The sequence below is a fragment of the Phascolarctos cinereus genome, unplaced genomic scaffold (assembly GCF_003287225.1).
Source record: "Phascolarctos cinereus isolate Bilbo 61053 unplaced genomic scaffold, phaCin_HiC Scaffold_5;HRSCAF=322, whole genome shotgun sequence".
Lineage (NCBI taxonomy): Eukaryota > Metazoa > Chordata > Mammalia > Diprotodontia > Phascolarctidae > Phascolarctos > Phascolarctos cinereus.
In genome coordinates this window covers 21,507,023-21,519,917 of record NW_027555958.1, presented here as the reverse complement: position 1 = coordinate 21,519,917, position 12,895 = coordinate 21,507,023, and the positions used below count along the sequence as shown (strand labels likewise).

The 12,895-nt window shown below is 47.7% G+C and overlaps 1 protein-coding gene across 4 annotated transcripts in view; it reads right to left on the bottom strand.

Annotated features, from left to right (window-relative positions):
• The window catches only part of CLIP2 (CAP-Gly domain containing linker protein 2), a 128,628-nt gene that overhangs the window by 5,367 nt on the left and 110,366 nt on the right, over nucleotides 1-12,895 (bottom strand). For 2 of the 4 annotated variants that reach the window (XM_021005655.2, XM_021005657.2), the window contains 4 exons: nucleotides 12,700-12,856; nucleotides 9,910-10,069; nucleotides 4,086-4,271; nucleotides 2,657-2,719 (listed from right to left, as the gene is read on the bottom strand). In XM_021005655.2, coding sequence (XP_020861314.1) covers nucleotides 2,657-2,719; nucleotides 4,086-4,271; nucleotides 9,910-10,069; nucleotides 12,700-12,856 — 566 coding nt within the window. Of the gene's footprint in view, nucleotides 1-2,656; nucleotides 2,720-4,085; nucleotides 4,272-9,909; nucleotides 10,070-12,699; nucleotides 12,857-12,895 lie in introns of those variants that run through there. The other 2 variants (XM_021005656.2, XM_078154718.1) reach the window with 2 other exon arrangements.

Genomic DNA, 12,895 nt, shown 5'->3' with positions numbered 1-12,895 from the left:
CTACTCCACAGAATACACAGACATCTGACCCAGGCGCCTGGTACACCTATTTGTTTGTTTGCTGAATCATTTCAGTCTTGTCCAACTTTTCACGGGGTTTTCTTGGCAGGGACGCTGAAGGGGTTTGCCATTCCTTCTCCAGATGAAGAAACGGAGGCATACAGAGTGACATGATTTGCCCAGGGTCACAAAGCTTGTAAGTACCTGAGGTTGGATTTCAACCCTGGTCCTCTTGAGTCCAGGCCCCGGGCTCTATCCACTGAGCCCCCTGGCGCCTGGTACATGTAGTCCTACTAATTCCATGAATCTCCTCTATTTGATTGATGTCCTATGTCCCTGTTAATAATCAAAGCAATGTTTTGGCTGATGGTACAGAAGAAAGAGCAGAATAGCTTTGAATCTGGGTTCAAATCCTGCCTCTGCCTTTTCATATCTGTGCGACCTTGGGCATGTGCCTTCACCTCCATGTCCTCATATGGGACACCTTGGTATATCTGTTTGCATGCTGTCTCCCTCGCTGGATTGTGGGCTCTTGAGGGCAGGGACTATCTTTTGCCCCTTTATACATCCGAGGTACTTAGCACCTATTATGTGTCTGGCACTAGTAGGCACTTAACGTTTATTGATTGATTGATTGTCATGTCCCCCATTAGATGGTAAGCTCCTTGAGGGCAGGGTCCGTCTTGTGCTTCTTTTTATACCGCCCCCCCCCAGCTTCCCATATATATATATATATATATATATATATATATATATATGTATATATATATATATATATACATATACATATATATGTATATAATGTATACTATATAATATCATTATATATGATAAGTGCCTGACGTATAATAAGTGCTTAATCAATGTCTGCTGATTGATACGGCTCTGAGGTGCCTTGCCATCCTGCCCTGCCCTCCAGCAGAGGCCATGAACCTGCCCACGGTTCCCTGCTACAGTCTCTCAGCCTGGTCTTTGCTCAGTCCGGTTCCAGTCTGCTTCCTGCTATGTCCCTGCTCTGCATCTTCTCTGTTCCAACCACTCTGGCTGCTTGCTGTTTCCTTTATGTCCAGGGGCTTTATCTGCATGCTCAATATCCTCCCTCAGCCTCTCAGAGGGGCAGCTAGGTGGCGCCATAGTGCAAAGAGCACTGGGCCTGAAGTCAGGAAGACCTGAGTTCAAATCCTACCTCAGACATTTATGAGCTGTGTGACCCTGGGCAAGTCACTTCACCCTGCTTGTCTCAGTTTCCTCATCTGAGCTGGAGAAGGAAATGGCAAACTGCTCCAGTATCTCTGCCAAGAAAACCCCAAACGGGTCAAGAGGACTTGGACACAACTGAAAAACAACTAAACGACCATGAAAGCCTCTCAGAATGCCTGGCTTCCTTCAAGGCTCACTTCAAAGTGCTGCCTCCTACAGAAGGCCTTCCCTGATTGCCCCTCCAGGTTAGTGATTTCTCCCACCTGCATTTACTTACTTATCTGGGTACACGTAAACAGTTTTGGAGCTAGAGGGGAGAGACCAGCTAGTCAAACCACATTTTACATACGAGTAAACTGAGGACGAGAGGCAAAATGCCTTGTCCCAGGACACATAGCTTCTGAGGGGCAGGGATCTTGTGCCTTCAGATACAGGGCTTGGTTCCCTGGCCCCTGAAGTCTCCCTACACTAGAATGTAAGAGGCTCGAGGGCAAGGACTACAGCACCCAGCACATAATAAACACTTACGGAATGCTTATGAAAAGTGAATGAATGAATGAATGAAGGAATGAATGAAGGAAGACTATAGAAGCCCACAACCCTCACTGCATCGGCAAAGGTCGAAGCTGAGGACCAAGCATGATGATGTGGTGAGTTGAGAGGGCGGGCCCAAGGGCCAAACACTTGATCCTACAGGTGGTCCTCACATTACGGAACCATGGAGCAAGGTCTTGATCAGTACAAATAAAGAATTTCTTGAAGGGGTTGCATTACTCAAATTCACACTGCAGACTTCCATGAGGCCAGGACCAAGGACTGTATTTTGCAACGATGATAACTTTGAATAGTGAGATTTGAATTCTGTTTTACACACACTAGAGGAGCCAGCTACTTGCTGGTGCCCTACAGTGGCAGGGAGGTGTCGTGAGTCAGAAGACCAGGGTTTGAATCCCACCTTTGACACGTCCCAGCTGTGTTACCTTACACAAGTCCCTTCACCATGGTGAGCCTCAGTTTTCCCATCTGTAAAATGGGTATAGTAACAGCATCACCTACCTCCCAGGGTTGTTGTGAGGATTAGATGAGGTAATATCTGTCAAGGGCTTTGCAAACCTCCAGGGCTAGAGTAATGTCCGCTCTTGATTTTTTATTTTTAAAGTACTCCCACAATGACTTCCATAATGCAAGAAACCTTCCCTTGCCTCATTTATCTGTTAAGTGTTTTTTGGTGAATTTTGAGTTATGAGTTAAAATGGAAGCTTCTTGAGGGCAGGGCTGTTTGGGTCATGTCTTTGTATCCAAAAGTGCCCAGCACACAGTAGGCGCTTAATTAATGCTTGTCAATCACCTGGCTGGTATTTTCCCTTCTTGGGCTTCCTTCTTTAAAGAGGACTTCAGAGGCTCCGCTCAGAATCCTCCGCCCAAGAACCGCCCAGGGCAGGGGGCGCTTCCTTACCTCTTGTTTGCGGGTCTTGTCTGGTTGATGGATGCCATTGGTGGAGCCAGAATTGCCAATGGTCTGCACACAAGAGACAATTTGTTAGGACTTCATAATGAGAGCAGCTTCCATCTCTGTGGTTTACAAAGCACTTTCCCCATAGGGGGAGACAGGGTAAGGATTATCCCCAAATGAGGAAACTGAGGCATAAAGAGGCTGAGGACTGGCCTGGGATGTGGAGCCTGAGTCCATGGACTCCAAGTCATGCCAATGTTCTTCACATCAGACATCCCTAGTTCTAGTTCATGGGCTTTTTATGTATATGACTTACTCACAGGCCAGGGGCTGGTGAACATTTTCTTAAAAGAGATCATCTCAGACCACCCTAACAGAGAAGAAGCAGCCCAGAATGAGGAGACACACAATTCTAGCCCCATCGATAGATAATGCCTTCAATATTCTTATGTTTTGTCTTTCCCCATTAGATTGTAAGCTCCTTGAGGGCAGGGACTGTCTTTAGTTTTCCAATTTGTTATCTCGGCTCTCAACACAGTGCCTGGCACATAGTAGGTGCTCAATAAATATTTCCTGAATTGAATTGACCCTAAGCATATGGCTTTAAGAGCAGTCAAGAATGCCAAGTGGCTTCTCTCATTTTCACTGGTGTTGGCCATTCCCTCTGCCAAGGCAGATGGGTACATGCTCTGTCATTTAGAGGCTCAGAGAGTTGCCTGGAGACACTGAGAAATGAAGTGATTTGCCCAAGGTCACACAGCCAGGATGTGCCAGAGGCACACTGGAACTCAGGTCTTTCCGACTCCAAGAATGGCTCTCTATGTATGCTCTGGAGAGGCGCATGACGGGTGTGCACAGACTATAACATATTAATGAGGAGTTGTGGAGAAGAGCAGGTAGAAAGGGAGTCAATAATGAGATGAGAAGGGACGGTTATATGGTAAGAGTGAGTGGTGACAGATGGACAGCCAGAGGACCCCAATGGTAGCCTTGAGATATTAGGAGAAAGTGAAGAAGACTCCTAGCCCATTGAGTGGACACTCTAAATGAAACTTTGGAAGGACTTGGCTGCCAGTTGTGCAGAGTGGGCAAGCGTGGGTGGGTCATCATGGTGGAGAACTCTTGAACCAACGGGATCACAGCTCCATTGGAGTATCTGAGTATTGGGCGATGTTTTGGAGGTAGGGAGAGGAGCAAAGCCAGAGTGGTTGCTCGGGATGATGCCTGCCCTCTCTAAGCCTGCCTCAAACATTTGCCACTTGTGTGACCCTGGGCGGGTCACTGGAGGTTATAGTGACAGGGTGGGGACAACTTGGAAGCTGGACAGGCCATAACTCATCAGGCCCAACCACCTTTGGGAAAACCACCTGCAAAGTAAGCAGAAAGCATAGCTCCCGATTCAGGCTGGCTGGCATCTGGCCAGGAGGCTCACCTGGGATTTCTCAGGGGAACTCCTCATGGCCTCCATGAGCTTCTCCATCTGTTGGCCTTGTTCCAGAGCACTGCGTAAGACATCCTCTGTGCTGACCAGGCGATGCTGGAGCCGTAGGACCTCTGACTCCGAGGACGGGTCAATCAGGGAATAGCGCCTTTGGTCCGACGCTGACCTTTCTTTGTCCTGGCAAAAGAGATGACTCAGCCAGTCAATCAATTCACAGGAATTTATTAAACCTCTACTATGTGCCAGGTGCTGTGCTGAGACCTGGGGATGCAAAGAAAGGCATAAACAGTCCCTGCCTCCAAGGGCATTCTAATGGGAGAGACAACCCAACTGTAAAATGATCAGGGAACAAGAGGCAGGTGAGAATGACTTCCAAGCCCATCTTTCTGGCCCAACTTCACTCCCAAACCAAACCCATCACGTTCCGCCAGAAACACCCAGGTCTCTGCCTTCCTCATCCCCACAAATGGTGCCACCACTTAGAAGCTCTTAACCTGGGAGTTACCTTTGACCCCTCTTTCCTTCATTCCCCACAATGACAGCTAGCAAGCCATCCAGTCCTGTTGACTCTCCTGTGATAACACCCCTCTAATCTATCCCTTCTCCTCCATCTCCAACCCCAGCACTGTAGTCTAGGCTTGTACTGCCTCTGTCCAATCCAATCCAACCCAAAACACATTTCCTAGATGCAAAGCATCTCTCTTGCTTGGATTCCTGCAGGAACTTCCCAGCCAGCCTCAGTCTTTCCAGCATCATTCTTTCTGTCTCCAATTCATAAGAATAAAAACATCAGCTCATGTGAATATAATCCCTTAAGGTCTACAAGATGCCCTCTCAATGACCACAGGCATTCTGGTGGAAGGAGTAAGAGATGGGAGGGTAGACAATCTGAGTTATTCCAGCTATGCTTCCTTACCTTAAACCAACAACCAACCAACCCAACCAACTCAGCCAACCAACCCAACCAACTAACCAACCAACCCAACTAACTAACCAACCAACCCAACCAACTCAACCAACCCAACCAATTAACTAACCAACCAACCCAACCAACCAAACCAACTAACCAACCAGTCCAACCAACTAACCAACCAACCCAACCAACTAACCAGGCCAACCAACCCAACCAACCCAATCAACCAGCCCAACCAACTAACCAACCCACCCAACCAATTAACCAACCAACCAACCTAACCAACTAACCAACCAACCCAATCAATTAACCAACCAACCAACCCAACCAACTAACCCAACCAACCCAACCAACTCAGCTAACCCAACCAACTAACCAACCAACCCAACCAACTAACCAACCCAACCAATTAACCAACCAACTAACCAACCCAACCAACTCAACCAACTAACCAACTAACCAACCCAACCAACTAGCATTTATTAAACACCCACTCTATGCTAGGCACTGGGGATACAAAGGCAAAGAATGAATCAATCCCTCCTCTCAAGGAATTTACTATGTGACCCTGGGCAAATCTCTGTACCTCAGTTTCCACCTCTGTAAAATGAAGGAGCTGGGCTAGAATTTCTTGAAGCTCCCTTCCAGCTCGGGATCCTATGATAGGGAGGCAGAATGCCATAGTGGCTCTGGATTCAAATCCCACCACTGACATTATGTTTGACCTGTATGACTTTCAGCAAATCATTTCACCTTTCTGAGCCTCAGTTTCCTCCCCTGAAAAATGAGGAGGTTGGGTCAGGTCCCTTCCAGCTCTAGGGCTGTGGTCCCCTGAACATTGTGATCATAACGAAGGTGTGGGTACGCTGCCCTCTCATCGACTCGTCACCTCCTTGAAATCCCATATGATTTAGCATTGAAATATACAAGGCCCCACGTTCTTCCCTAAGCCTGGAGGCAGCTGGTAGTGGTAGAAAGAGAGCCTTGGATGACTCACTTCTGCTTGTGGGCCTTGGTCTCCTCATCTGTAGCATGAGGTCCATAATAGCTGCAGCATCTACTCTGCAGGGCTGCTATTCAAGAGAGAATGAAGGTAAATGCTCTGGAAACCCCAAAGCCCAATAAGTCAATCCTCTGCCTCCATGCAGGTATAGAGCCCATTCTCCATGCATGGAATGTAAGGGGAAAAACAGACCAATGAAAAGCTGGGGATTATTTGGTTTACTAAAAAAAAGTCTCCTGTAAATGGTGTTTAAAATAGGATTTGAGACACAAGAAGAGGAGAGACAGATTTAACACACCCTCCCCTACAACAAACAGAATGGAAAAAGAGCGACACCCATGCAGCAGAATTCTAGAACACTGCAGTCTTTTCAGAGTCACCCGTGGAGCTGGTGTTAGAGGCTCTGGAGCTTGGCTCCAGAGGCCACAGAAGCTCGCAGGAGCCCGCCCACAGGGTACAAGGATGCTAAGGTGGGCTTTTGTTTTTAAAATGCCAGTTAGAGAATCATAGAGTGAGATAGCTGAAAGGGACCTTAGAGATCATCACTGCCAACCCCCTCCTTTTAAAGAGGAGGAAACTGAGGCAGAAAGGGGAATTAGGGATTTGCTGAAGGTCACAGAGGCAGAGAAGGGATCTCTGAGACCAGCCAGGGGTATCAGTGGCTACAGTGCTAGTCTTGAGTTCAAATCTAATCTCAGACAGTTACAAGGCAAATATATAAAATGGGTGGATAGTAAAATGAGTGAAAGCCAAGGTCTCTTCTAGCTCTAAATCTACAAGTGTACGAACCACTGAGGCCAAAGCAGACCTGAACAGGAGGGCATCTCCTCTGCCAACCTCCTGACAAGCAGTCATTCACCTTTTCCTTAAGACCTTCAGAGAAGGAGAACTCACTACCTTCCGAAGAAGTCTGCTCTGCTTTTGGTCATCCCTAGTAGGAAGATGGCCAATACTTTGACCCTGCCTCTCCGTAATGGCTGATTCTGTCCTCCAGGGTCCAACATTACCAATTTAATTTCCCGTCCATATGACAACCCATCATACATGAAAATGGCTGCCATGCTCCACTGAGATTTCTCTTTCCCAGATTTGGAGCTGCCAGGCATCATGGGCAGGATGCAAACCTTCTTCCTTCTCCAAAACCAGGGCTCTTTCCACTATACCACACTGCCCTCCACCTCTTCCTGGGCATTTCCATTTTTCTCAGGGGCAATGCATTACAGTAGCGCTTCTCAAGAGGCATGTCATTGCAGACAAGAAAATGTATAAATAACTTGGTTTAATAAGCTCCTCACTCCTCCAGCATATGTGGCATGGTAATTATAGCATTCACAAAATAAACAAAACTTGCCTGTTACACATACGCACTAACCCTGAAGGCACGGCAGATCTGGAATTCACAGAGGACTCAACAAAACACGTCCTCTTGCCAAAGGACGATGCACACGTGTGAATCTCCTAAATCTCTCCCCGTGGTACCACGTGACCACTCCCTGCGCCTCGGTGCCTCATGGCAATGGGCAAAACTCCACAGAATTAAAAGCACTGCCCTGTGGGGATGAAGTGGAAAATGCCTACGGAGCTGATCCTAGCTTCTTCCTTTTTCAGGGGGAGTGGGGTGGGTAGGCAATAGGCCTTTCTATCATCAGTGCCAAAAGAGGAGAAAGAAGAGGAGAAAGAAAACTTTCTTAGCCATTCAAAATGGCTCTCACCTCTCAGTATCTACTCTTCTGTGTGTGAGTGTGTGTGTGTGTGTGTGAGTGTGTGCCAAAAGAGGAGAAAGAAGAGGAGAAAGAAAACTTTCTTAGCCATTCAAAATGGCTCTCACCTCTCAGTATCTACTCTTCTGTGTGTGAGTGTGTGTGTGTGTGTGTGAGTGTGTGTGTGTGTGTGAGTGTGTGTGTGTGTGTGTGTGTGTGTGTGTGTGTTTCTGGGGTTGGAGTCAATCATCCAAAGCATAAGAGAGACAAGGAGTGTTGTGAGATTCCCTTATGGGCACATGGCGGCCATACCTAGAGTAGAAGCCCCTCTGATGGGTGCCAAGGAAAGAAGAACTATCCCTCTTACCCAGCTAGGCTGATGATCCACAGCTTCCATTCATTCAAGAAGCATTGAGTGAGTACCTACTGTGTGCCAGGCTACAAAAACAGTAACAAAGCAATCCCCACCCTGGAAGACCTGATATTCCATTGAGAGAAAACAACACACACACTCTCACACACACACACACTCACACACACTCACACACACACACTCACACACACACACTCACTCACACACACTCACACACATATACACACACACTCACACTCACACACACACTCACACACACACACACACAATTTATACGTCACTGATGCTTCTCCCTCACTTCCACAGATGTCCAATGACATCATGGGGTAATGTCTTAAACAATTTTGGAAGGAAAAGGCCTCAGCCACTGGGAGTTCAGAACTGGACTTGGGTGGGAGGTAACTCTGGACTTGGCCTCTGCAGGAAATGAGAGATTGCACAGGGCAGAGGTGAGAGGGGAGTGCACACCAGGCATGGACAACCACTTGTGCAAAGATACAGACTGGAAATGGAATGTTATGTGAGATCGAATGGCGAAGTGGTTAGTATGTGAAGGGGGTTAATGTGAAATAAGGCTGGCATTAGAACGTGAAGGCATCTAAGGCTGAACAGAGGAATGTGCGTTTGGTCCTAGAGCAAGAGTGATGGGCTTTGGGAAGGCCAATGGGGACGCTGCCAGAGTATGGACTGCAGATGGGAGACCCTGGAGGTGCCTAGGAGGGTGGTAATGAGGGTCTGAACTCACTTGGTAGCCATGGCAGTGGAGAGAGGGGGATGGATGTGAGATGTTATATCATTAGAATTGATGAGATTTGGCCACTGATTGGACAGGAGGGACAAAGGAGTTAAGTGTCTGGAATGACTCTGAGTCTGGCTAGCATGGAAAGGTGGTGGTGTCCTTAACATCATGGCCTTCTCCATTTTCAGGGATAATAGTGAGTAGAGCTCTGTGGGTCAGGACATCATCCTGGTGGGGACAAGGTCTCATTTCTAAGATTACTTTCTTCTGTTCCCTGGTCATGAACCTATCAGCCATACCACAGATATGAGCTGTTGGCCAGGGGGAGGATTGGGTGATAATACAGAGGGGTCCACATGGCCCAAAGCCATGGAGGGACATACAAAGCAGAACGTGGTCCTCCAATGGGGGTGGGCAGTACATTATCAATGATCATGCAGCTGCTAGATAAACACACAGCTGTCATCTGCCCGGCTGTTGTGCCCTCCAGACACCCTGACATTGCCATCTGCTCAGCCACTGCTAATGACTCCCAGGGAAAGATCCTGCTGCTGAAATCTCCATTTTACAGGTGACAAATAAGAGACTCTGAGAGTTCATGTGACTCACCCACGGCCAGTGGGTCAACTAATAAGTGTCTCAGGTGGGATTTGAACCCAGATGTCCTGACGCCAAGTCCAGCGTAAAGCCACTATATCATGCTACCTTGTTGTATGTATAACTTTTTTTAATTAAAAACTTAGCAAGTACATATTTTCTTTTCTCACCCTTCCCTTCCAATTAAGAAGAAAAACAAAAACTCCCATAACAAATCTGCAGGGTCAAACAAAACAAATTCCCTCATTGTCTGTGTCCAAAAATATACGTCCCAGTTTGTGCCCCGAGTCCACCGCCTTTTGGTCAAATCCATGAAACTTGAACTTAACTCTATTTATGGTGTGTTTAGAAAGCATTCTTAAAATGTGTGCTTTCATGTCATGAGCTGGGAGCCAAATTGTCCTGTCTGTCGGTTGGGAATTTTTTTGGGGGGGCCCTCTGTGCATCTTCAGAAAGGACGCCTCCCTCACAGCCTCCCTGGTACACTCACCAGCACGACCAGCTTCTCCCGCAGCCCTCTGATGTCATCCTTGAGTTTTTGCTCCTTGAGCCGCCACTCGGCCTTGTGCACCTCACGACTCAGGTCCCTCTCTGGCCCCGGAGAGTGACGATTGGCTTCCAGCAGCAGGGCCCGCAGCTCATTCAGACTCCTGGACAGGAAACAGACCAAGATGACCAGTCAGGGCCTGGCATGTCCCTGTCCCCCAGCTGGGGCAGGCGCTCCAACGTTCCTGGCCCCTTGGAGTCCAAGCTGTACTCATTCATTCAAAAATGATTTCCTCAGAACCGAGTGGATTCCCAGCCCTGAGAGAAGGAGGATGAGCTATAGTCCCTGCTTGCAGGAGTGAGTGATTCAGCTGGGAAGAGAAGACCTACCCATATAAGACAATTAAAAAACAATGCAAGGGGCAGCTAGGTGGTACGCTGGGTAGAGCACCGGCCCTGGAGTCAGGAGGACTTGAATTCAAATCCAGTCTCAGACACCTGACACTCACTAGTGGTGTGACCTTGGACAAGTCACTTAACCCCAAATGCCTTGCCAAAACAAAAATAAAAACAAAAAACAAGACAAGAGATGTCCCAGGAAAAGCCTTGCTAAGGGCCAGGGAGGAAAGAAGACAATCAGGGCTGTAGGAGGCCAGAGGATTGTGAGATTGTGAGGGGTCTCAGAGGCCATCGAGTCCAGCACCCCAATTTTACAGAGAAAGCATCTCAGGGCCAAGGAGCTGGTTTGCCCAAAGTCCAAACTCCTATCATTTTCACAAATGAGGAAACAGAGTCATTGAGGTGAAAAAACTTGCCCAGTGGGATCACACAACTAGTAAGTGTCTGATTCTGGATTTGAACTCAGGTCTTTTCTGACTCCAAGTCTAGCACTCTAACCACTACTGGAGGAATCATGATGGGCTGGGGTAGCTTCTTGGAGGATGTGAGATAGGAGCAGAGCTTTGAAGGATGGGTAAAAGGGAATGGGAAATATATTTTGGGCAGGGCAAAATAATTAAAGGTTTACTGTATTCCTCACCCTCATTCTCATAGCTGACATTCACATAACGCTTTAAGGTTTCCAAGATCCTTTCTACATATTATCTCATTTGACTCTCATAATTTTGTAAGGGAGGAGGTCCAAGGAAGAAAAAAATCACTATGGGCTGGGGTGTAGTCAGGGAAAGCTTCTTGGAGGAGGAAGAATTTGAACTGTGTCTGGAAGAGTTTCTAAGATAAGAAACATGGGAAGATTTATCTGAACTGATGCAAAGGACAAGGGAAAAGATATATACTGATTGTAACTGTGTGAACAAAAAGGATCACACACTGGCTGCTGGGCGGTTATATGTGGCCCCAAAGAAAATGAACAATCTTCCTTTTGTTGGAGAGGTGGGGGACCATGGGTGTGGAATACTGCATACCTGTTGGTCTATATGTTCTTTATTTTGCTTCTAATGGTGTTTTTGTTGTGACAAGGGAAAATTCCCTGGAAAAAGACTATGATGTAAAAATAAAAGGCAAAAATAAACCTTTCACAAAGGGAAAAGAGGATCTACTTACAAAAGAAAAAAAAAGGTTGCAAGGGTAGAGGGCAGCCCTCTAGAAGTGAATGTGTCATGTTGGAAAGTCTCCCCTGTATTACTGTGGAACCGTGTGAGCTAATAGGATGAGCTTCCAAGTTCCACTAGAGGGCGCCTGAGACCAAGGACAGAGACTGGGAAAAGAAAGCTGTCAATACACTGGACAGAGGGATTGATCCTCTTTCAAACGGGCTTCCTAGAGCATCCCAGAAGGCTACGTGTGACAACAGTGACGGCAGCGCCCCCAGGGGCTCCTCCCAGCCTCCCGGCAGCCCTGGAAAGCACAGAGTGCAAGGATTGTTTGTTATTCCCATTTTGCAGAAAAGCAAAGTGAAGCTCAGGGCAGCTTGATACCACGGAAAGAAAACTGGGTCTAGAGTCAGAGGATGAGGGTTCAAATCCTGCCTCTGATACCTGCAACATGTATGACTTTAGGCAAGTCACTTACATCCTTGGGCCTCAGTTTCCTCATCTGCAAAGGGGGGGGTAGACTCTTGGGTCGTTCCCAGCTTTAAATCTATGAGCCTCTAAACTTTAACTGTTTCATGACCTTGAACAAGTCACCTCTGTGGACCTCAGGTCACTCTTGTGTAAAATAATGGGGTTGGCCCAGACGGCCTCCAATGTCCCTTCAAACTATAGATCTATGGTCCTATGTTAGCTGAGAGGGGAAGTGGATAGAACACCAGGCTCTCCCTCTCTCCCTTCCTCCCTCCCTCCCTTCCTGCCTTCTTTCTGTCTTTTCTCTCTTCTTTCCTCTCCTCTCTCTCTTCCTCCCTCCCTCTCTCCCTTTCATCCATTCATCCTTCTTTCCTTCCTTCCTTCCTTCCTTCCTTCCTTCCTTCCTTCCTTCCTTCCTTCCTTCCTTCCTTCCTTCCTTCCTTCTTTCCTTCCTTCCTTCCTTCCTTCCTTCCTTCCTTCCTTCCTTCCTTCCTTCCTTCCTTCCTTCCTCCCTCTCTTCCTTCCTCCTCGGAGTCCCACTGGATTTGGAATCAGAAAACCTGGGCTCTTTCCACCAGACTGTTTAGCCTCACCGGAAGATGGTATGCTTCCTAAGGGCAGGATGGGTATCTTCCCTCTCCTCTGTGCCCACTTCTCCTAGCTCAGTGCTTAGCACAAAGCTCTGGCATGGAGCATACCCCTGACATGATGCCAGTGATGTGGGGGGTATCCAAGGGGCAGCTGGGGGCCTCTGGGCCAAGCCCACTTACCGTTCCTTTTTCAGCAGTTCCTGACTAATGAGCACCAGCTGCCCAGAGGCATCATGGGTCTTCCGGGACACAGTCTCGAGCTCAGCTTCTAGCCGCTTCTTCTCCTTCAGGAGGGCATCTGCCTTCTTGTCTCCTGATTTACATTTGCCTTCCAGGGCTGTGGATCAGAAATGCCAGACAGGGTTATGATGGCCAA